At 36.8% G+C, this 24,498-nt stretch overlaps 1 protein-coding gene across 3 annotated transcripts; it reads left to right on the forward strand.

The window, feature by feature from the left end:
* The first annotated feature begins 1,055 nt into the window (after positions 1 to 1,055).
* LOC128228910 (uncharacterized) lies at positions 1,056 to 23,667 on the forward strand. Of its 3 annotated transcripts, none has more exons than XM_052940454.1 (9): positions 1,056 to 1,156; positions 2,608 to 2,698; positions 3,122 to 3,207; positions 11,555 to 11,679; positions 12,157 to 12,306; positions 13,660 to 13,789; positions 16,493 to 16,614; positions 16,976 to 17,935; positions 18,155 to 23,667. In XM_052940454.1, the coding sequence occupies exons 2-9, from the start codon at positions 2,633 to 2,635 to the stop codon at positions 18,349 to 18,351; spliced, it is 1,836 nt and encodes a 611-aa protein (XP_052796414.1). In that variant the 5' UTR covers positions 1,056 to 1,156; positions 2,608 to 2,632; the 3' UTR covers positions 18,352 to 23,667. The 3 variants fall into 3 exon arrangements, with proteins under 3 accessions (XP_052796414.1, XP_052796416.1, XP_052796415.1); XM_052940456.1 differs by lacking the exon at positions 1,056 to 1,156 and adding an exon at positions 1,990 to 2,020; XM_052940455.1 differs by lacking the exon at positions 1,056 to 1,156 and having other exon boundaries at positions 2,375 to 2,698.
* The last annotated feature ends 831 nt before the right edge of the window (positions 23,668 to 24,498 follow it).

The raw sequence follows: 24,498 nt of genomic DNA on the forward strand, positions 1-24,498 counted from the left end.
TAATTAAAGCTGCTCTCTCACAGATTTACCGTTTTGACAACTTTTTTATTCTTTGTCTTGTAATGAGGCAATTATTGCGTAAATATCTGCAAACCAGTGATTAAAGATTACTGACAAAAGATCAGATCGCAAATTTTCATATTTCCGTTCGAAAATTAATGTTTAATGGCTAAAACCATTACTAACGGGCTAAGAAAAATGCATAAAATCTGGATCATAGTGCAGCTTTAAACTGCGCATAAATGGACATGCTTGGTGAACTCAGTAAAACGTATTGAATCTATCAAACCTTGCCCTCGTATCATATATTTCACTAATATTAATTCGAATGATGCGGTAATTCCATCACAAAAAAAGGCATATCTGATATTCCTTCGGTTATGATGGTTACCGAAACATTCCAGTTGACTGGACATTCGAAAACTAAATTTGGCTAAATAAAATGTAACGTTAGCCCTATACAAAGTATGCGGGTTGATGTTGTCAAATCGACAGCATATATATATAATTATGCATTTTATAACAATTGATTAAATGTCACAAAGTGGTAAATAGTGTTATATATATATATATATATATATGCTTGGCAATCCTGTTATATAGATGGATAAGTATTTTTCGAATTTTTTTGTGCATATTATACAGTATAAAATATATAATATTCTAAGGACTTGTGATGCAGAATAATATAAATGATCGTGTTTACAATAACATATGACCGTCAAATAAGAACACACCAAATGCAATATGAAATAGATTTTCAAAGTGTTAAATAATATATTGCATCATACAAGTCATATATGGGAGTAGGATTTCTTATTGGTCCCATATTATATATAAAATACATTATCTAGTCAAACATGATTAATGGCTTCATTGCCTTATTTTTGACGCGAATATCAACTCTTTTAGAAATTGGAAGGGAAACTGCTGTCAACAAAGACTAGACTGGTACCCTATGTTACTTTTTGGTAAAGAGGAAAGAAAAATTAGGGTACCACTCTTACAAAATTAGTGTACTATACGGTAGTGTTTTTTTCTTATCTTGCAGTAAACAAGCTTCTCGTCAAAAATGTCTTTGCACATGTAAATTTAATAGCTGATTCTGCGTGAGGTTTAATTTTCCTTATCATTTGATTCTTGTCAGACGCTTTAGGTGAGCATATATTTTCTTTTTTTATATGAGATTTGTTTGCAATTTCTCTTCCAGCTGAAACTTCACTAAGTATTCTACACAAGTTTTATGCAGATGTAGTCAGGGTTGAACAGACGCTCACTAATTAAATCACGGTGGATTGAGGTCGGAGACTAATATAAACAATTCATATGAATTCAATGTACAATTGACGAATTTGCACGCGAAACCACACACTGATTTCTAGGGCTTCATGTACCCCAACACCAGTCACCATACATAAAAGAAAGTTTCACCTGTGTACTAATCATTAGCACGGACACCATACCTGCATAGAAGAAAGTTTCACCTGTGTACTAAACATTAGCATGGACACCATACATAGCACGGATGCCATACATAAAAGAAAGTTTCACCTGTGTACTAAACATTAGCATGGACACCATACATAGAAGAAAGTTTCACCTGTGTACTAAACATTAGCACGGACACCATACATAGAAGAAAGTTTCACCTGTGTACTAAACACTAGCACGGACACCATACATAGAAGAAAGTTTCACCTGTGTACTAAACATTAGCACGGACACCATAATGATGTTTAATGATGTTTAGTTTAGACTAAACATCATTTAAAAAAAGCCTGGAGTTTAGACTAAACATCATTTAAAAAAAAGCCCGGAGTTTGGACTAAACATCATTTAAAAAAAAGCCTGGAGTTTAGACTAAACATCATTTAAAAAAAAGCCTGGAGTTTGGACTAAACATCATTAAAAAAAAAAGCCTGGACGGCATTTTAGAATGACTACCTGTTATAATGACCTTCATTCTTTTGATGCATGCATCAGTGGTCGAAATTAGCGCCAGCCTGCAAGCCTTGCACTGGTAAACCGTCTTTTGGGCTTGCTGAAATTCAGAATTTTATATAACGGGTCTAGTTCAAAAATTTGATACCAAGCAGTAGTATAAGAATTCAGGCTTGTTCTACATAAGTCTAATTTCGATGACAACATTTTTTTGTTGCAGTAAATCTAACTTCACCATCTTGCAATTTAACTTTGTACACATCTGTTATGTCTTGAATGTTAGAAGTGCTTTCTTTGAATGTTTGGGTTCAGAACAGAAATTTATATTGTTATAAGTGTGTGCTAGGGCTGAGGGGGGTGGGGGGTTAGGGGTAAGATTGAAAAATATTTTACGCTAATAATGATTTTATCAATAAAGCATCAAAAACAATTATAGAGCTGAAGTATAGGTAAGTTTATGACACAATCTTAAAGTCAGATGTTTTGCAATAAGTACACAATAATGCATGTAGAACATGACTGTATTTCAATTTGGAAGAAAATATTAAACAGAACCCGAAATCATTGTGTATATTGATATATTAAAACTAGACATGCTTGTATAAATTGACAATACCAACCAAAGCAATTTAAAAATGGAATTTGAGTTTTACCATATATTTTCAGAAAAGGTTACTGGTAGAAACCAATCATGGCTGTGCGCATGTTTAACACGTATTCCGTATTTGTCGGTCACATTCATCCGGACACTAAAAGGGTATGTTGAACTTCATTAGACATTACAAATTGTTAACACATGTATTGCTACTTTCTCTAAGCAACCGTTTCTATGTTTTACCAAATTGTTTAGAAACTTTTCAGTTAGAATATTTGCCATAGTTTGACACACTATCAAAATGTCACTCTGTCTCTGGTGTTTTGGGGAAGGTTGCCTAAAACAAGTACTATATTAGGGGTCTAAAAAAATCCTTAAAATTGCACTTAAATGAAGACTGCCTACATTGTTAAAATATTTGTAAAATTTAATTCTTATGTTTTTAACACTCAAAGACATTCATTTATACCAGTTCAGCATCTATTAATAATAAGTTGGTCTTTCAGTGATATCGAATGTTGTTGAGTTCCCTTCCATTTCAGTTGAATTCATGTCTAATAATATGAATGTTTGTTTTTTCAACAGCAACAACTTAAAGAACTTTTTGACGCCTGCGGCGAAATTATTGACATAGTGATCCTTAGTAAACCAGAGACACTATACAACTATGGGTATGTAAGAGAGAGGTACTATACAACTATGGGTATGTAAGAGGGAGGCACTATACAACTATGGGTATGTAAGCCAGAGACACTATACAACTATGGGTATGTAAGAGAGAGGTACTATACAACTATGGGTATGTAAGAGAGAGGCACTATACAACTATGGGTATGTAAGAGAGAGGTACTATACAACTATGGGTATGTAAGAGGGAGGCACTATACAACTATGGGTATGTAAGAGGGAGGCACTATACAACTATGGATATGTAAGCCAGAGACACTATACAACTATGGGTATGTAAGAGAGAGGTACTATACAACTATGGGTATGTAAGAGAGAGGCACTATACAACTATGGGTATGTAAGAGAGAGGTACTATACAACTATGGGTATGTAAGAGGGAGGCACTATACAACTATGGGTATGTAAGCCAGAGACACTATACAACTATGGGTATGTAAGCCAGAGACACTATACAACTATGGGTATGTAAGCTAGAGACACTATACAACTATGGGTATGTAAGAGAGAGGCACTATACAACTATGGGTATGTAAGAGAGAGGCACTATACAACTATGGGTATGTAAGAGAGAGGCACTATACAACTATGGGTATGTAAGAGAGAGGCACTATACAACTATGGGTATGTAAGCCAGAGACACTATACAACTATTGGTATGTAAGCTAGAGACACTATACAACTATGGGTATGTAAGAGAGAGGCACTATACAACTATGGGTATGTAAGAGAGAGGCACTATACAACTATGGGTATGTAAGAGAGAGGCACTATACAACTATGGGTATGTAAGCCAGGGGCACTATACAACTATGGGTATGTAAGCCAGGGACACTATACAACTATGGGTATGTAAGCCAGGGACACTATACAACTATGGGTATGTAAGAGAGAGGTACTATACAACTATGGGTATGTAAGCCAGGGACACTATACAACTATGGGTATGTAAGCCAGGGACACTATACAACTATGGGTATGTAAGCCAGGGACACTATACAGCTATGGGTATGTAAGCCAGGGACACTATACAACTATGGGTATGTAAGCCAGGGACACTATATGACTGTGGGTATGTAAGCCAGGGACACTATATGACTGTGGGTATGTAAGCCAGGGACACTATACAGCTATGGGTATGTAAGCCAGGGACACTATACAACTATGGGTATGTAAGCTAGAGACACTATATGACTGTGGGTATGTAAGCCAGAGACACTATACAACTATGGGTATGTAAGCCAGGGACACTATACAACTATGGGTATGTAAGAGAGAGGTACTATACAACTATGGGTATGTAAGCCAGGGACACTATACAACTATGGGTATGTAAGCCAGGGACACTATACAACTATGGGTATGTAAGCCAGGGACACTATACAACTATGGGTATGTAAGCCAGAGACACTATACAACTATGGGTATGTAAGCCAGAGACACTATACAACTATGGGTATGTAAGCCAGGGACACTATACAACTATGGGTATGTAAGCCAGGGACACTATACAACTATGGGTATGTAAGCCAGAGACACTATACAACTATGGGTATGTAAGCCAGAGACACTATACAACTATGGGTATGTAAGCCAGGGACACTATACAACTATGGGTATGTAAGCCAGGGACACTATACAACTATGGGTATGTAAGAGAGAGGTACTATACAACTATGGGTATGTAAGCCAGGGACACTATACAACTATGGGTATGTAAGCTAGAGACACTATACAACTATGGGTATGTAAGCCAGAGACACTATACAACTATGGGTATGTAAGCCAGGGACACTATACAACTATGGGTATGTAAGCCAGGGACACTATACAACTATGGGTATGTAAGCCAGAGACACTATACAACTATGGGTATGTAAGCCAGAGACACTATACAACTATGGGTATGTAAGAGAGAGACACTATACAACTATGGGTATGTAAGCCAGGGACACTATACAACTATGGGTATGTAAGAGAGAGACACTATACAACTATGGGTATGTAAGCCAGAGACACTATACAACTATGGGTATGTAAGCCAGAGACACTATACAACTATGGGTATGTAAGAGAGAGGCACTATACAACTATGGGTATGTAAGCCAGAGACACTATACAACTATGGGTATGTAAGCCAGAGACACTATACAACTGTGGGTATGTAAGCCAGAGACACTATACAACTATGGGTATGTAAGAGAGAGGCACTATACAACTGTGGGTATGTAAGCCAGGGACACTATACAACTATGGGTATGTAAGCCAGGGACACTATACAACTATGGGTATGTAAGCCAGGGGCACTATACAACTATGGGTATGTAAGCCAGGGACACTATACAACTATGGGTATGTAAGCTAGAGGTACTATACAACTATGGGTATGTAAGCTAGAGACACTATACAACTATGGGTATGTAAGCCAGGGACACTATACAACTATGGGTATGTAAGCCAGGGACACTATACAACTATGGGTATGTAAGCCAGGGACACTATACAACTATGGGTATGTAAGAGAGAGGTACTATACAACTATGGGTATGTAAGCTAGAGACACTATACAACTATGGGTATGTAAGAGAGAGGCACTATACAACTATGGGTATGTAAGCCAGGGGCACTATACAACTATGGGTATGTAAGAGAGAGGCACTATACAACTATGGGTATGTAAGAGAGAGGCACTATACAACTGTGGGTATGTAAGCTAGAGGCACTATACAACTATGGGTATGTAAGCCAGAGGCACTATACAACTATGGGTATGTAAGCCAGGGACACTATACAACTATGGGTATGTAAGCCAGGGACACTATACAACTATGGGTATGTAAGCCAGGGGCACTATACAACTATGGGTATGTAAGCCAGGGACACTATACAACTATGGGTATGTAAGCCAGGGACACTATACAACTATGGGTATGTAAGCCAGGGACACTATACAACTATGGGTATGTAAGCCAGAGGCACTATACAACTATGGGTATGTAAGCCAGGGACACTATACAACTATGGGTATGTAAGCCAGGGACACTATACAACTATGGGTATGTAAGCCAGGGACACTATACAACTATGGGTATGTAAGCCAGAGGCACTATACAACTATGGGTATGTAAGCCAGGGACACTATACAACTATGGGTATGTAAGCTAGAGACACTATACAACTATGGGTATGTAAGAGAGAGGCACTATACAACTATGGGTATGTAAGCCAGGGACACTATACAACTGTGGGTATGTAAGCCAGGGACACTATACAACTATGGGTATGTAAGCCAGGGACACTATACAGCTATGGGTATGTAAGCCAGGGACACTATACAACTATGGGTATGTAAGCCAGGGACACTATACAACTATGAGTATGTAAGCTAGAGACACTATACAACTATGGGTATGTAAGCCAGGGACACTATACAACTATGGGTATGTAAGCTAGAGACACTATACAACTATGGGTATGTAAGCCAGAGACACTATACAACTATGGGTATGTAAGCTAGAGACACTATACAACTATGGGTATGTAAGCCAGGGACACTATACAACTATGGGTATGTAAGCCAGGGACACTATACAACTATGGGTATGTAAGCCAGGGACACTATACAACTATGGGTATGTAAGCTAGAGACACTATACAACTATGGGTATGTAAGCCAGGGACACTATACAACTATGGGTATGTAAGCCAGGGACACTATACAACTATGGGTATGTAAGCCAGGGACACTATACAACTATGGGTATGTAAGCCAGGGACACTATACAACTATGGGTATGTAAGCCAGAGACACTATACAACTATGGGTATGTAAGCCAGGGACACTATACAACTATGGGTATGTAAGCTAGAGACACTATACAACTATGGGTATGTAAGCCAGGGACACTATACAACTATGGGTATGTAAGCTAGAGGCACTATACAACTATGGGTATGTAAGCCAGGGACACTATACAACTATGGGTATGTAAGCCAGGGACACTATACAACTATGGGTATGTAAGCCAGGGACACTATACAACTGTGGGTATGTAAGCCAGGGACACTATACAACTATGGGTATGTAAGCCAGGGACACTATACAGCTATGGGTATGTAAGCCAGGGACACTATACAACTATGGGTATGTAAGCCAGGGACACTATACAACTATGGGTATGTAAGCCAGGGACACTATACAACTATGGGTATGTAAGCCAGGGACACTATACAACTATGGGTATGTAAGCCAGGGGCACTATACAACTATGGGTATGTAAGCTAGAGGCACTATACAACTATGGGTATGTAAGCTAGAGGCACTATACAACTATGGGTATGTAAGCTAGAGGCACTATACAACTATGGGTATGTAAGCTAGAGGCACCATACAACTATGGGTATGTAAGAGAGGGACACTATACAACTATGGGTATGTAAGCCAGGGGCACTATACAACTATGGGTATGTAAGCTAGAGGCACTATACAACTATGGGTATGTAAGCTAGAGGCACTATACAACTATGGGTATGTAAGCTAGAGGCACTATACAACTATGGGTATGTAAGCCAGGGACACTATACAACTATGGGTATGTAAGCTAGAGGTACTATACAACTATGGGTATGTAAGCTAGAGGCACTATACAACTATGGGTATGTAAGCCAGGGACACTATACAACTATGGGTATGTAAGCCAGGGACACTATACAACTATGGGTATGTAAGCTAGAGGTACTATACAACTATGGGTATGTAAGAGAGAGACACTATACAACTATGGGTATGTAAGCCAGGGACACTATACAACTATGGGTATGTAAGCCAGGGACACTATACAACTATGGGTATGTAAGCCAGGGGCACTATACAACTATGGGTATGTAAGAGAGAGGTACTATACAACTATGGGTATGTAAGCCAGGGACACTATACAACTATGGGTATGTAAGCCAGGGGCACTATACAACTATGGGTATGTAAGAGAGAGGTACTATACAACTATGGGTATGTAAGCCAGGGGCACTATACAACTATGGGTATGTAAGCTAGAGGCACTATACAACTGTGGGTATGTAAGCCAGAGACACTATACAACTATGGGTATGTAAGAGAGAGGCACTATACAACTATGGGTATGTAAGAGAGAGGCACTATACAACTATGGGTATGTAAGCCAGGGGCACTATACAACTATGGGTATGTAAGCCAGGGACACTATACAACTATGGGTATGTAAGCCAGGGACACTATACAACTATGGGTATGTAAGCCAGGGACACTATACAACTATGGGTATGTAAGCCAGGGACACTTAATGACTATGGGTATGTAAGCCAGAGGCACTATACAACTATGGGTATGTAAGCCAGGGACACTATACAACTATGGGTATGTAAGAGAGAGGCACTATACAACTATGGGTATGTAAGAGAGAGGCACTATACAACTATGGGTATGTAAGCCAGGGGCACTATACAACTATGGGTATGTAAGCCAGGGACACTATACAACTATGGGTATGTAAGCCAGAGACACTATACAACTATGGGTATGTAAGCCAGGGACACTATACAACTATGGGTATGTAAGCCAGGGACACTATACAACTATGGGTATGTAAGCCAGGGACACTATACAACTATGGGTATGTAAGCTAGAGACACTATACAACTGTGGGTATGTAAGCCAGGGACACTATACAACTATGGGTATGTAAGCTAGAGACACTATACAACTATGGGTATGTAAGCCAGGGACACTTAATGACTATGGGTATGTAAGCCAGGGGCACTATACAACTATGGGTATGTAAGCCAGGGACACTATACAACTATGGGTATGTAAGCCAGGGACACTATACAACTATGGGTATGTAAGCCAGGGGCACTATACAACTATGGGTATGTAAGCCAGGGACACTATACAACTGTGGGTATGTAAGCCAGAGACACTATACAACTATGGGTATGTAAGCCAGGGACACTTAATGACTATGGGTATGTAAGCCAGAGGCACTATACAACTGTTGGACTGTAAGCCAGGGACACTATATAACTATGGGCCTGTTAGCCAGAGACACTATACAACTGTTGGCCTGTAAGCCAGAGGCACTATACAACTGTTGGCCTGTAAGCCATAGACAATATACAACTGTTGGCCTGTAAGCCAGAGACACTATACAACTGTTGGCCTGTAAGCCAGAGGCACTAAACAACTGTTGGCCTTTAAGCCAGAGACACTATACAACTGTTGGCCTGTAAGCCAGAGACACTATACAACTATTGGCCTGTAAGCCAGAGACGCTATACAACTGTTGGCCTGTAAACCAGAGGCACTATATGACTATGGGTATGTAAGCCAAAGGCACTATACAACTGTTGGCCTGTAAGCCAGAGACACGATATAACTGTGGGCCTGTAAGCAGGAGACACTGTATAACTCTGGAAGCCGAGACACTATATAACTATGGGCCTGTAAGCCAGAGGCACTATATAACTATGGGCCTGTAAGCCAGAGGCACTATACAACTATGGGCCTGTAAGCCAGGGACACTATATAACTATGGGCCTGTAAGCCAGGGACACTATATAACTATGGGTAAGTAAGCCAGAGACACTGTATAACTCTGGAAGCCAGAGACACTATACAAATGTTGGCCTGTAAGCCAGAGGCACTATATGACTATGGGTATGTAAGCCAGAGGCACTATACAACTGTTGGCCTGTAAGCCAGAGGCACTATATGACTGTGGGTATGTAAGCTAGAGACACTATATAACTATGGGCCTGTAAGCCAGAGACACTAACAACTGTTGGCCTGTAAGCCAGAGGCACTATATGACTGTGGGTATGTAAGCTAGAGACACTATTTGACTATGGTTATGTAAGCTAGAGACGCTATATGACTATGGGTATGTAAGCCAGATGCACTATACAACTGTTGGCCTGTAAGCCAGAGACACTATACAACTGTGGGTATGTAAGCCAGAGACACTATATAACTATTGGTATGTAAGCTAGGGACACTATATGACTATGAGTGTGTAAGCCAGAGACACTATACAACTATGATTGTGTAAGCCAGAGAGTGATCAATTTAAATTGCAAAATCTTGTTTCACAATCGTTGTAAAATTTACTAAATACAGTTGAACACGGCTATTCCGAAACCGTTTATCCCAAATTATCGCTATTTCGAAATTATTTTTCGGTCCAGATTTTACTCCTTCTTTGTTTAACTAAATTTTTGGTCTTTAATCCGAAATGGCTATTCCAAAAAAATCGCTATTCCAAATTAAAAGCTATGGTCCCGATTTGGTATTTCAACTATTTATCAATTCTTATGTTGAACTCGATCATGTCATAGTTTTTCACACCATACTGCGAATGCACTCGGGCATCGGCTTGAGGTGACAATGGAGCACAATTAGCGCCTGTTAAAGAATGACATTGAGCATGCGTATGTTACAAACATCGATGTCAGAAAATGAGCGATCCATTTGGGTGGTGTAGTGTGTATATAATTGCTGGTTAATAAAATCTGAATATTATTCTAAAACGTCTATCTCATCAGATTCTATCGCAGCATTGCTCTCGACCCACTACCGAACAATCGGGAGAAGGGCCCTATTACCAACCCGGTAGGATATCTGAATCGGTTATAAAAGGGAAGGGTGCTAAATGGCGCACAATTCGAAAAGCAACCAGGAGAAGTATGAAGCAATAAAAGAAGTTGAGGGTGGAATGAAATCGAAATAAAAAAAAATCCGAAGCATATGGCATACCGATGAGCACCCTTTCCACCTGGCTCAAACAAAAGGAGCACATAAAGTCCCTTTATCTCTCCGGTGGTATTGAACCTGTATGCAAAAACTCAAACCGAGTGTATCGCCTAGATAACGTGTAACCGACATTGGAGTTTTCACGACTTAGTATTATACGACATCTATAATTCGCGAACGCTGTCATTTGCGGAAAATTGTTAATCCGAAACATCTCTATTCTGAAGTAATCTGTTGGGTCCCTACGATTTCGGATTAACGGTGTTCAACTGTAAGTGGGATTTACTTGCACAGATTTTTCTTACAAATTGTTGAAATGATGGAATTTCTGTTGAACAAGTTATTGCAAATTACTATTTATTTTAATTTGCAATAACTTGTTCAACAGAAATTCCATCATTACAAAAAAACTGCAAGAAAAATGTATGGCCAATTTTTGATGCGTTAACTTGTGTTGTCATTAAAGTCAACCAATTTCAAGCTGTGACTGATAAAGGCAAGTTCATAACAATTATAACAGGAACATGTATAAATCTTTTTTTTCCAAGGTTTGTGCGGTACTCCACTCCTGAAGCAGTATTGCGTGCCGTTGGCGAGCTCAGTGGCTGGGTACTTAATAGTATTCCACTTGTCGTTGACATTTCCAAGGATACTGCAGATCGAATCTCCAGAGGTATATATGTGGAAATATTTATACATGCTTTATTCCTGGTTTACTCTTTGATGTTTGATAATGAAGCCGAAATTTACATACTTCAGGTATGTGATATGTCAGCAGATTAGCAGATTTTTCGAGTATCCAATAACTCCAAGGAGCAACAATAATAAATGGAAACAACAATTTTCTTCATTTGTTTTAAGTAATGACACTTGAATTTGCTTCCACATCAGGGTTTTTTTTAGCCTGATTCACCCACATTGCCACAATGGTTTCAGCCCTCCATCTGCCAAGTCAATCACATCCCTGAAAATGTATGGCCTTTAGGTGCAACTGCAGCAAGTGAAATAGTTTGCAGCCTGCATGTGAATTCATTCTGTGAACTCTTGGAAATAAAGTGTTATCATTGTGATTGTTGTCCTATGATATAGCATCTTTAGCTCTTTGTTTCAATTTATTTCCACTTGACTGATTGTGTCAGTGTATTTGCAGAGAAGTCTGGCATAGTTAGACCTAAAGAAAGAAGGCTGGGTAAGACAGAGCCCCCGAGGCAGTCGCAGGGCAGGTTGTTTGTGGAAGATACCATGTACCTGACCCGACTTCAAGAAGCATGCATCGCTCAGAATCTGGAGCATAACAACAGTAAGGACAATCAAGTTGACAGAGCCCTTGTTCTACTTTTGGGGAAAAGGGCTCTTTTAAGGAGTTTGGTAAAGTCAGGGAAATTAAGAACGAAAGTATCATTGTATGCATTTATAGGTTGACAAAAATATATACATGCATCGTTGTTGTTTTTCTCAACCTCTAAGACATACACTTTTTTCTGAACCATTCCCAATGCTAAGACATATATTTGTTTTCTGACCCCTTCCTAATGCTAAGACATATATACTTGTTTTCTGAGCCCTTCCTAATGCTAAGACATGTACTTGTTTTCTGACCCCTTACAAATGAGTTTTATGATTACCGGTATGCTAAGACATTTTTTTCTGACCCATTTAGATGATTCCCAATGCTAGGACATATACTTTTTTGTCTTTATTTTGTTTTAAGCATTCCTGTTCATTTCTAGACAAAATTTGAAGTCTCAATTTTAGTCATAATGAGGCATTCTCCCAATCAGAAAGGATACATTTAACATTGGGAAGGGGGCCAAATCTCAATCCAAAATTAGTCAGAAAAAAAATAATACTGTAACTACATGCATAGTACATAGAGATACATTCTGGATGCTTGTGACAATTTTCAGAATTAAGTGGCTGTTCAAAAAAGCTATTTCTGAGGTTAGTTTAGATCCAGTATGGTTTTGCTTGCAGTTTCTATATACTGCTAGTATTTTGTTGTCCATAATGACTGCGTACTTCAGATTAATAAAATAAGAAAACAACCAAGATTCAGTAAAAAAAATCACTTCTACTGCAACAGCAGCAGAGAAGTAAAAAAGGTAACAAAACTTGCATCAAAACAGAATTGATATTATATATATATATATATATATATATACACACACAAAAGAGTGGTTTTATTATTCAAATACAGTCATGTAGATTACTGTCGAGATTATTAATAGCTTGTTTTTTGACTCACTGTGACGGAGGTGTTTACACTAAAATGCAACTTGAACTGTATAGCAGCAGTCATCAAAATTAGACTTTTGTATCAACAAGCCCGAATTATTATACTATTGCTTGGCATCAAATTTTTTAACAAGCCCTGCTATATAAAATTCAGAATTTGAGCAAGCCTGAAAGACATTTTACCAGTGCAGGGCTTGCGGGCTTGTGCTAATTTCGACCACTGTAGCAGTAATCCATATAAAAATTAACGTACATCATTCATCTTTGCCGTAATCCTCCCAATTATCTTTGCTTAAAACCTTTTATCTATTGCTTTTATTGTTTTACAACAAACTTCTATTATTCTATAATTGACTTTTACCTATATACATTTTTATTGATATTGATTTACATGACCTGTTATATTTTCTTGTGCTAGCCGGCCAGATACAAACAGGGCGCTTCCTTGAATCCATAGAACGTCACCGTGCAGAGAGATTTCCTACAGTCTGGGGCACGATAGCTGATAACTCCGGCTTCAAAGACATTTCTCGTAGAATATTTGAGAAGTAAACTTTCTGGATTTTAGTCCATGAAAATGGTTACAGCCTTATCAGCCCATTGCAAAGTTGTATGATCAAAATGCAGACTGTTGTTTAAAGATTGAACTAATATAGCCTAATGCATGATTACTTTGATATCATGCAATAAACTTATGAAGTGAAAATCTGATTTGGAATTAAGTTCATTATATAATCACATTTATTTATCAGTGGTAAGAGATCAAATGATATTAACAAAATGCTATTTGGTTTTAAAATAAAAAACATTTTGTAATATATAGCATAAATTTTTTTTAACAGGCACATCTTGGCTTATGGAAAACAGCCAAAAAATAATCTAATCCTGAATAAGATTGTGTTCTTAAAATTCTAACCTTTTGTTGTTGTTGTTTTTGTTTTTTTTTGGGGGGGGGGGGGGGGTAAATATGTACTATGTACATGTACTTATATCAGCATGTGCATGAAGGAACAGGCCCAGGTTGTCACAGTCTGCATTTACTTCGTAACAGTTTTGCAATTTGACTGTTTTTTCGATATTTTTCAAATATTTAAATCGTTTCATTGTTTTGGACAGCTATGCCATCTAACTTTATCCGTGTTCTGAGAGAGCTTTTAGAAGAATGTAGAAAGATTAAAGTGGATGATGGCTTCCCTTCATTTTCCAAGAGATTGTCTAAGTATAATATTGGAAATGATATCAAATGTCATACAGCCCACCTTAATAATTAATATTAATAATAAATATGGAGAGAAAAAAATGAAAATGAAAATATAACATATAAAAGTTTGCAAGAATATTCACAAATGCATCAAAATTGTCCACACTCTAAAACTTTACCTTTGACAAAAATAAGCCTGCAATATCACTTGTGTACCTGCAAACTGCAGGTTGGATACTGTTATAACTTTATAACACATGTCAATGGTAGGCAAGTCCTGGATTTTAAAAATTAAGTTTTGCCAAGTTTAAACAGCTGCTTGACATTATGATTTCTTTACAGCCTCAGAATAGGCCTATTTTTATGACTCTCTTACAATTCTGTAGTTGTGTGTAATCAGCTACTGAATTCAAATTGCCAATATTTCTAAGGCTGTAATTACTTCCCTGTTTCTGTTCGCTTCTCTAACAGTCAGCCTACATCCTTACTTTGTCAGCTTTGCTCACAATAAATCTGCTTTGCATCTTTAAACTCTAGATATGCTTTTTATGCCCCCCGAAGGTGGGCATATTAAAATCGCACCGTCCGTCTGTCTGTCCGTCCGTCCGTCCGGCTCTATAACTTTCCCTTGTATGGACAGATTTTAAAATAACTTGCCACATGTGTTCCACATACCAAGACGACGTGTCACGTGCAAGACTCGTGTCCCTACCTCAAAGATCAAGGTCACACTTAGTGTTTATTCACAATGGAGTGCTGCATATAAGGACATAGAGTATAGGTTGTCGTGTCCGGGCTGTAACTTTCCCTTGTATGGACAGATTTTTAAATAACTTGCCATATGTGTTCCACATACCAAGACGACGTGTTGCGTGCAAGACCCGTGTCCCTACCTCAAAGGTCAAGGTCACACTTAGTGTTTATTCACAATGGAGTGCTGCATATAAGGACATAGAGTTTAGGTTGTCGTGTCAGGGCTGTTACTTTCCCTTGTATGGACAGATTTTAAAATCACTTGCTACATGTGTTCCACATAATTATGAAGACGACATGTCGTGTGCAAGACCCACGTCCCTACCTCTAAGGTGAAAGATACACTAAGTGTTTATTCACAAGGGAATTCTGAATATAAGGACATAACAGTGTAGGTTGTCAAGTATGGGTGGTATTTTTTATGTTCAGAGGCAATTTAAAATAACTTGCCATATGTATTTGACACATAAAGGCAAGATCAACTTTTCATGTACTGACCTTGTTCGTAGGTCAATGTCACATTCGGGGGCATTCGTCACATACTGTGACAGCTCTTGTTAACAAGAAGCTTTGACAGTGTATGACTTCTCCTTTATTTGTTAGACATTTTACTGGTATATTGAAAACTAATTTGTTTGTATTAATGTATGTGATTGTTACATACAAATGGTATTTGCATCATTAAACTCTAGATATGCTTTTTAACAAGAAGCTTTGACAGTGTATGACATATTCTTTATATGTTTCTGAATACATTTACCGGTATATTGAAAAATGATTTGATTTATCAATTCACATCATTGTTACATACAAATGGTATTTAGTGTCACACCATGTAAGTTAAATGTGATGAAATATATTTTAAAGATACTAACCTAGACATTGCAGTTTTGAAATTTTGTGAATGATTTTATAATTGAGTCAAGTCAATAGACAATACACAGTAATCAGTAATCTATAACAGTCATTAATATTAAGCTATTGACAAAGAAATGTCATCAAAATGTTAAAACAATGAATTGCTTGAATTAAATATACTGCTTAAATTCTTGAAGTGTTACTAATTTGTCTTCAATAGTATTGGTGTGTTCTGAAATGTATCAGAGCATACCAGGGTAGTTAAGAAAGAGTAACTAATAATCAAAAAAGTAAACCTTAAGCCCAGGCACCATCAGATTTCATTGTTCATTCCCATATTCAAGTTTGTTTATTTCCTGATATATATATATATATATATATATGCATAACTCTCTAGCCTTACAGCCAATTTGATTTAGGTAATGTTGTTATTTTGCAGGTGTATATCTGCTGGGGGAGTGGGCGGGGCTAGCTATGGGGAAGAGAGACAGGCGGAGTACATGTCCGCCCTTCAGACAATCATGGCGGAGATCAACTCTGTACTACAGCAATCAAATCCAGGTACAATAATACTTAAATAAGAAAAAAATGTTCTTTAACAAAAAATTATACAGTTACATAAATGATGTGTTTATAGTTATCACTGCCTTCAGTAAATGTTATTTAAAACTTATGATCGACTGTTAGCATTGACAAGGATAAATGACTGTTAAATTACTGGCAACACCCAAAAGTACCTCATAATACATGTTACAGTAATTTGTTCACATAATGTGAACAGATGTGGAAAAAGGAACTAGTATGATATCTCGATTCAATTCTGCAGCATAATATTGGCTTTTACAATACAAATAAAGAAAGCAAAAACCTTTTTAATACAGGCACAAATATACTTTGTATTTTTAATTTAATAATATTGCAGTTAAAACAGTGGGTGACAGTGATAACAGCAATCAGGCGAAGGACCACAATGATCAAATACCCAATCAGTGTGATAAAAACATAAAGACAGCCAATAATTCTCAAGAACCTGTAAAATGCATTGATGTGATTAGAGATGGTTTGGCAAAGTCTCAGTCTCCGGGAAGCGTCCAAGATCAAACAGTACCAAGGACAAAGAGTGCTTCTGAAATGGTTGGTGGAAGTGGAACTGTGTTTAAACCTGATGAAATAGGCCAAAGCAGACAGATTTCTGCCACTGGTTGCTCAGATTTGGAGAACAGTTATGCTAGGCAGAAGCTAAGAAGTGAAGAGGTTAAATCAGCATCTTTCTCTAGTGGAACCAGCAGTAATAGCCTCAGAATGACAAAGGAAACGCCTCACAAACATGTGGAAAATCAAGCTGTTATGACAAACATGGTATCCGAGGCTCTGGATGTAAGTGATCCTGCTATTGTGGACTTCCATGTGTCTCCTGTAAGAATCGACTCAGAAAGGGCAGATATTAGAGCCAGAGAAAAAGATCATCTCGAAAATCTGTTTGCGAAACTCAGTCCTAAGCAGCCATTAGATAAAACTAAGTGTACTTCATATGATAGTAATGTGCCTGTAAAAACAGAGTCAGGGTATTATGTTGGTATTCAGAATGGACAAACTGAGAGGTCTGATTCCCGCGGATCAACCACTTCAGAGGATTCTACAGAGGGTAACATTATTGCCGATTCAGGTGTGGAGTCTGACTTCTTGAGTAATAGAAGCAATCTAGGTGCTCGAAGCAAAGTTCCGGATGATTGTATCATGGCGTCCAGAGCATTTCAGGAGGAGCGTGTAGCTGGTGGAATGAGCCACGGTAGGCGGCGCTTTATGCCAGGGGGTGAATCTCAACAGTTACGGCCTGTTCCGCTGGAGATCAACATGAAGGGTGTAGAGTTGCCTATTCAATGTAAGTATATTTGTAGCTCACTTCTCCGTAGATCTTTAATTTTAAATTGTACTGAAAAACTAAGGCAGGATTTTTTATCACTGTTTTACTTCATTTATTCATAGAAAAAGATTATAGAATCTATTTTTCTCCTTTTATCGATAAACAACATAATGCAAGTACATGTAATTGACCAAAAGAAAAGCTGCAGCAACAGTTTAATATTGTCATAAATTGCAGTGTTGGGTAGAGGTCGAAGTGTTAACAGTGTAGCAGAAAAGACCTTCTCTCCGATTGTTGGATCTCAGGCAAAGAAAAATGACAGGGTGACAAGTGCTGGGCGAGGTTGGAACAACGCTGGGGCATCCAGTGGCCTGGGCTACCAGTGGGAGCTGACTAAGGGGACCACAGGGGTTGGAAGGGGAAACTTTGGGTGATAACAGCTGATTATTGATTAACATCAGTATCCTACATATACAAACAGAATCTCTGTACACTTTCACTACAGTGTTATTTGAACTTTGAGAAACCTTGCTGTTACAGAAATGCATGGTTGACTCACATGTCCGTCAATTTATAAAAAAAAAGAAAAATTGTTGACCGATTATCGATATGTTATAACACTGTAAGTTTTGTGTCAATTCCATGATCTCATGTTTTTTCTCTTTTTATACATGAACACGAAGTGACTTAGACATGTGTTAGTAATTTGCAAGTAAATGTTGTCTATTTTTATATACAATTAATATATGTAGAAATACAAAAGGGGTAAAAATACAGTATTGGTAGAAGCGTTGAACAAAGATGCAGAACAGCATACAATTACATGTGTACTTAATTGGTCAGGTATCTAGCCTTTAAATAGTGGATTAACTTTTATGGTGCTAAAGATAATTGCGCAATATGTTAAAGGTGCTCATTTTACAATTTTGCTTTCTAATAACTGTTACTTGTTAAAAATGTTGTGGTCCAAATATTATTATGGCATTATTGAAAATTTCTTTTTCTAAACTATTTTATAGAATTTAAAGTAAATATGTTGATTTTTTGTTACTCCAACAGATATTAAAGAAAAGAAAAAGCTTGAAGGAGCTTAACATGTTTTGTGAACATGGTGCATTGCCTCAAAATATGAATCTTTATGATCTTTTGTAAATAATTGATTTTTTTCTCTTCATTTTGTTTTTACTTTAAACTTTTCGTTGTTTAAATATTTTTTTATGTCTCGAAACGAAGGCTTATAAGAATAACAATGTGTGACTGTTTGTGGTCGAGTAAGTGGGCAATGATAGGCATTATGTGTAGGTTGACTTTTAGTTGCAACATAAGTGATTTACAGAACGTAATCATTTAATAATCATTGAAAAAATAAATCATGGACATTTGCCATATTCCTCTGGCACCTGTTACTATTGTATGTAATAAATTGTTGGCATTTGCCATATTTTTGCACTACCTGTTACTGTTGAATGTAATAAATTGTTGGCGTTTGCCATATTCCTCTGGCACCTGTTGAATGTAATAAATTGTTGGCATTTGCCATATTTTTGCACTACCTGTTACTGTTGTATGTAATAAATTGTTGGCATTTGCCATATTCCTCTGGCTCCTGTTACTGTTGTATGTAATAAATTGTTGGCGTTTGCCATATTCCTCTGGCTCCTGTTACTGTTGTATGTAATAAATTGTTGGCATTTGCCATATTCCTCTGGCTCCTGTTACTGTTGTATGTAATAAATTGTTGGCATTTGCCATATTCCTCTGGCACCTGTTGTATGTAATAAATTGTTGGCATTTGCCATATTCCTCTGGCACCTGTTAGTGTTGTATCTAATAAATTTACGGCATTTGCCATATTTTTGCAGTTCTTGCACCGTGTTAGTGTACCATAGTTTGGGTTTTTTTATTTTAATTTTTTAACTCTTTTTCTGTTTGTGTTCTTTTTCGATACTTTATCTTGTTTGTTTATAATTTTTAATTCGTTGATAAAATATTTGCTAAATATTTTTGACTTCCATATTTTTTGATAAATCAGTTGATAAACAGCCTTAACAAATAAGTGTGTCTCATAATTTAACACATAGATCTGTAAAGTGAAGTTCAATATTTCAATACTCTACCTAATTTCTTTTTTTGTCATTTTGAATTGTTACTATTTTCATGAAAGATTTAAAGGCCGATTGCAGCCTTGCAAAGAAGTAAAGGAAGTTGAATGTTTAAATGGGCCCCATATTGCTCTATTTACCACTAGTATCTTGGTTTTTATGTCATTGCCAGGTTTGTATGTAGTTTCGTTGCGCTCTGAAGTAGAGTTTGGACGGCTGATAAATTTTGTAATGAGATACTTTTTACTCAAATTTTTTTAATGGGGCAGCGGAAAAAAGAGGGGGCTGCCGTAACTTATATAACAGCCCAAACTTTAAATTGTTGTTAATAAATGTATATCGTGAATGATTTGCCCAGTAAGCTTATAGAGATAACGGCTCATGAATCAGTTCCTCCTGTAATTACTCGAGTATTTACAGCATCTGAAACAATTAAAAATCTATATATATATACATACTTTGTACAATTTGTTACAACTTATATGATACCGGTACTCCTTATATTCTTAAATGTACACATGTATATACCACTGTTGACTTCATGTATGTTAAAGTCAAAGACAAACTAATTTGTCAAGTATAGATTTCTTTTTTTGTCCTCTATAATTCTTGAAGGAATGCTCAATATTTTTGGCCTCCATATATTTTTAAAAGAGCCCTTTTAAATGATGTCACATTGATGTTACTATTCCTGTATATACTGGCATTTAATCGACCATACATGTTTAATTGCTTAGTTTAATTGCTACACATCAAACACAGCTTGCTAAAAATCAGTTAATAAACATCCTTAACAAATAAGTGTGTCTCACAATATACACATCTGGAAAGTGAAGTTCAATATTTCAATACTATACCTAATTTCCTTTTTGTCTTTTTGAAATTTTACTATTTTTCATGAAATATTTAAAGGTTGATAGTTTTTTTAGACAGAATTGCAAAGAAGTAAAGGAAGTTGGATGTTTAAATGGGCCCCATATTGCTCTATTTACCACCAGTATCTTGGTTTTTATGTCATTGCCAAGTTTGTAGGTAGTTTTGTTGCGGTCTGAAGCAGAGTTTGGGTGGCTGATGAATATTGTTAGTTGTTCTGAATAGTCTGTTTGGGGTCTTGTGCAGATTTTGATGGGGTAAAATATGTTATATTGTTTCTTAAACTTGTCTTTGCACATACTTTGTAAGAATCTTCTAAGGGTTATTCAATGACAATATAACCTAAAATACAATTGTTGCTGAGGCCAATGTAAATTAATTGCTAGATTTTCATCCAAAAATAGTTTTAAATGGGGGGAATGATATATATATTTTTTGTTTTCTTAAATGACTGTTGACTATGTGGTCATTCTCTTTCTTACTGCATAAGGGACTATATAGATATGTTTTAGACAAACCATGAACACGATTTGAACACATTGACACCATAGGTATGATTGAAACCTGTTCATGAACAGAACTGGACCGATACACAGATATAGACCCTAGTTTAACATTTTTATTTGAGTCAATAAAATTTAAGGGTCAGTGGAAAAAAGAAGGGGGCCAGCGGGGATGAATATCTAGCAATTAGTTTATAGTTGCCTTAGAGTTATACTAAAGTGTTCAGTGTGTCTGCCAATACATAATTATTAAATTCTATGAAAAAATAATGCATAACATAATGTCATGATTTTTTTCAAAAAAAAAATTGACATCTGTGAATTTACTGGTTTATGTGGAAATGTGAAAAAACCTTGTTGTTGTGTTTTGGGTTAATGCCAGAAAGCACCAAGGTAATTTCTTTCGTACACTTCTGTTGATGGGTTCCTTGAATGGTCTGACTCCACACATGACATTTGTTGGTCTTGAATGTACAGTTGTACATATTTTTGTAAGCAAACATTTCAAGTAGAACAGAACATAATTTTTTTTATATTGTTTCTTCTTTCTACAAATGTATTAAGAGTTATTCCAGCAAATTCGTAAATAAACAAAGTCCTCAAAAGCCATGTGGCTTTGTCATGTCCTTTTTGAAGCCAGATTGTTTCTGCTTTACATTTGTTTAGTTGATTTAGTATGCCATAGACTCATTTATATAAATATATGCATGTTCCCTGATTTGAATTCATATCAAAATATACATGTACTCATACATGAAGATTTAAAAAAAGAGTTCTACACCTGGACAGGTAACTCCTGAGTCATGATACATATAACTTGTATAGCAGCCCAAACTATAAATTGTTGTTAATAAACGTAAATCATAAATGATTTGCCCAGTAAGCTAATAGAGCTGTCTGATTATCATATCCTCTTGTAAATACTTGAGTATTTACAGTATCTGAAACAATCAAAATTTTATATATATACATACTTTGTACACTATGTTACGTTACTTACATTATTCTTGTTACATTCTTAAATGTATACATGTTTTGTTTATATCCACTGCAACGTATTATTGTTTGTGGGATTTAGAACTGTGTGTTCAAGTATGGCAGCAATTATGTTTATAATAATTATGTAAACTGGTGTGTATCATGTATCATAGCCATAGGTCTGTTTTTTTATGATGTCTAAGCTCTAGTGAGTCGGTTAGTGTCACAGAAAGTATGTCTAAAGATGCAGCTTTACAAAGCAGAATGTTCCCAAATTTATTGGGGCAATCGTTAATAGGTTATTGACCATTCAGAAATTTAAAGCAGGTTTATTGATCAGATGTTTTGTTGTGTTATGGGCTCCAATTGAAAGAGAAAATGTTTCCTTTTCATGTGCATTCATGGCTGATATGTCAATAAGTTGTTTAATAGTGGTGAAAGTTTCTTATAAGAAAGGTCACACATAACATACATTTAAATTGTTTTTAACAGTTTGAAAGCTTGCCAGTCTTTCAAAGATTAATCTTTAATTATCGTCATAGCCATGTTGTCGTAAAGGTTATGTCATGCAAGACTTAAATCTTGACCTTGACATGAAACTTTGTGCATGTGTGATGTTTGGAATATGGGAGAATGTAGCAAGTCCCCTTATTGGCAGAAATGATAAATTTCCTCTTTTCAGCTGATTTCCTCATATTTGGTCACAAAACATTGAATTTAAAGTTCTTGCATTTAATGTGATCAGTGTACAAACAGTAATTTCTTACAAAGGGATAGGGTTATTCCTTTGTTATTTTACTGGTTTCCTCTCTTAACAATTTAATTTTGTGTCGGCACCCCTGCCCAGGTTACAATATATCTCGAGTTATGCCCTTGACATGGACGAGCGTTAGTATCCCCTTGTTGTGCTTTTGTTTCCATCAGTACTGGTACTCGGCTCTTCCCTCAGTAACGGTACTCGGCTCTTCCCTCAGTAACGGTACTCGGCTCTTCCCTCAGTACTGATACTCTGCTCTTCCCTCAGTACCAGTACTTTGCTCTTCCCTCAGTACCGGTACACGGCTCTTCCCACAGTACCGGTCTCTCCATTGTAAGTACATGTAGTTCTTTCTCTTCAGTCTTGTACATGAACATGTTCCAGTATGATCAAAATGTATATTTTATGTCACTGCCACCATTGTGTTCTTATTGATAACCAAAATTCCTCACGGCAATGTTTTAAGAAAAAAACATGTACAAAATATACATTGAATTAGATTTAGCAGCAATTTTGCAAAATGTACCATATTGTTTAAAAAATAAATGTTATTCAGTTGAAACTTGTTGTTATGCATTTTGCCAATGACCGTGTGTTCAGTTGCTGAACTATTTGTGAATAATCTTTGCTTCAGAAAATATTTAAGGTATACAAATAGATCTCATAAAGGAGAAGTGCAGTACTCAAAAACCACAACTCTGGGTGTAGTTTTCTTTTAGTTATTGTCCTTTGTTAATTTTCATACTTACAGTGTGAAGGTATTGACTAAACTTCACATACAGATCAATCTCTTTGAGAAGTGTAGTGCACAGGAACCATAACTCTGGTTGCAGTATTTGTTTAGTTATTGCCCTTTGTTAATTTTCATTGCTGTACTTTGTCGTAACGTGAAGGCAGGGAATAGGACAGTCTGTTACTGCTCTTGTTTAACATTCTGATGTAGAGATTGCCCTCAAATCATGTGACAACTTTCAATTATTATTATCAACGAACATGACACAAACTATTGTATTAGCAAGGATTATGTCTCCCCCCATCAACTGGAAGACATCTTGTTTTTAGATTGACTATTCGAAGAATATGGAGAGCTATACTACTCACCCAAGCGTCGGCCTTGGCCTCACCCCATGGTTAAGGTTTTGCATGCAAGCACACATAGGTTAATATCTCAGCAACTACTTGAGGTATTGCATTGAGACTTTATACAATGGTACCCAACCATCCAACCTACTTAATTAACCAAGTTAGAAAACTCTAGTTTGCATTTAATGCAAAAAATAGGCCTTTATTCTTCGACTTAGAAATTCTGGTTAAGGTTTTGCGTGCAAGCACACATAGGTTAATATCTCAGCAACAACTTGAGGTATT

Source organism: Mya arenaria, chromosome 3 (genome assembly GCF_026914265.1).
Source record: "Mya arenaria isolate MELC-2E11 chromosome 3, ASM2691426v1".
NCBI classification, from domain to species: domain Eukaryota; kingdom Metazoa; phylum Mollusca; class Bivalvia; order Myida; family Myidae; genus Mya; species Mya arenaria.

What these genes read in the sequence shown, in the direction of transcription:
- LOC128228910 (XM_052940454.1), top strand. Translation starts at nt 2,633, where the DNA reads ATGGCTGTGCGCATGTTTAACACGTATTCCGTATTTGTCGGTCACATT. An exon ending in GAGACACTATACAACTATGG is followed by an intron (nt 3,208 to 11,554) that starts GTATGTAAGAGA and finishes TTTTTTTCCAAG; the next exon opens with GTTTGTGCGGTACTCCACTC. An exon ending in TGCAGATCGAATCTCCAGAG is followed by an intron (nt 11,680 to 12,156) that starts GTATATATGTGG and finishes GTGTATTTGCAG; the next exon opens with AGAAGTCTGGCATAGTTAGA.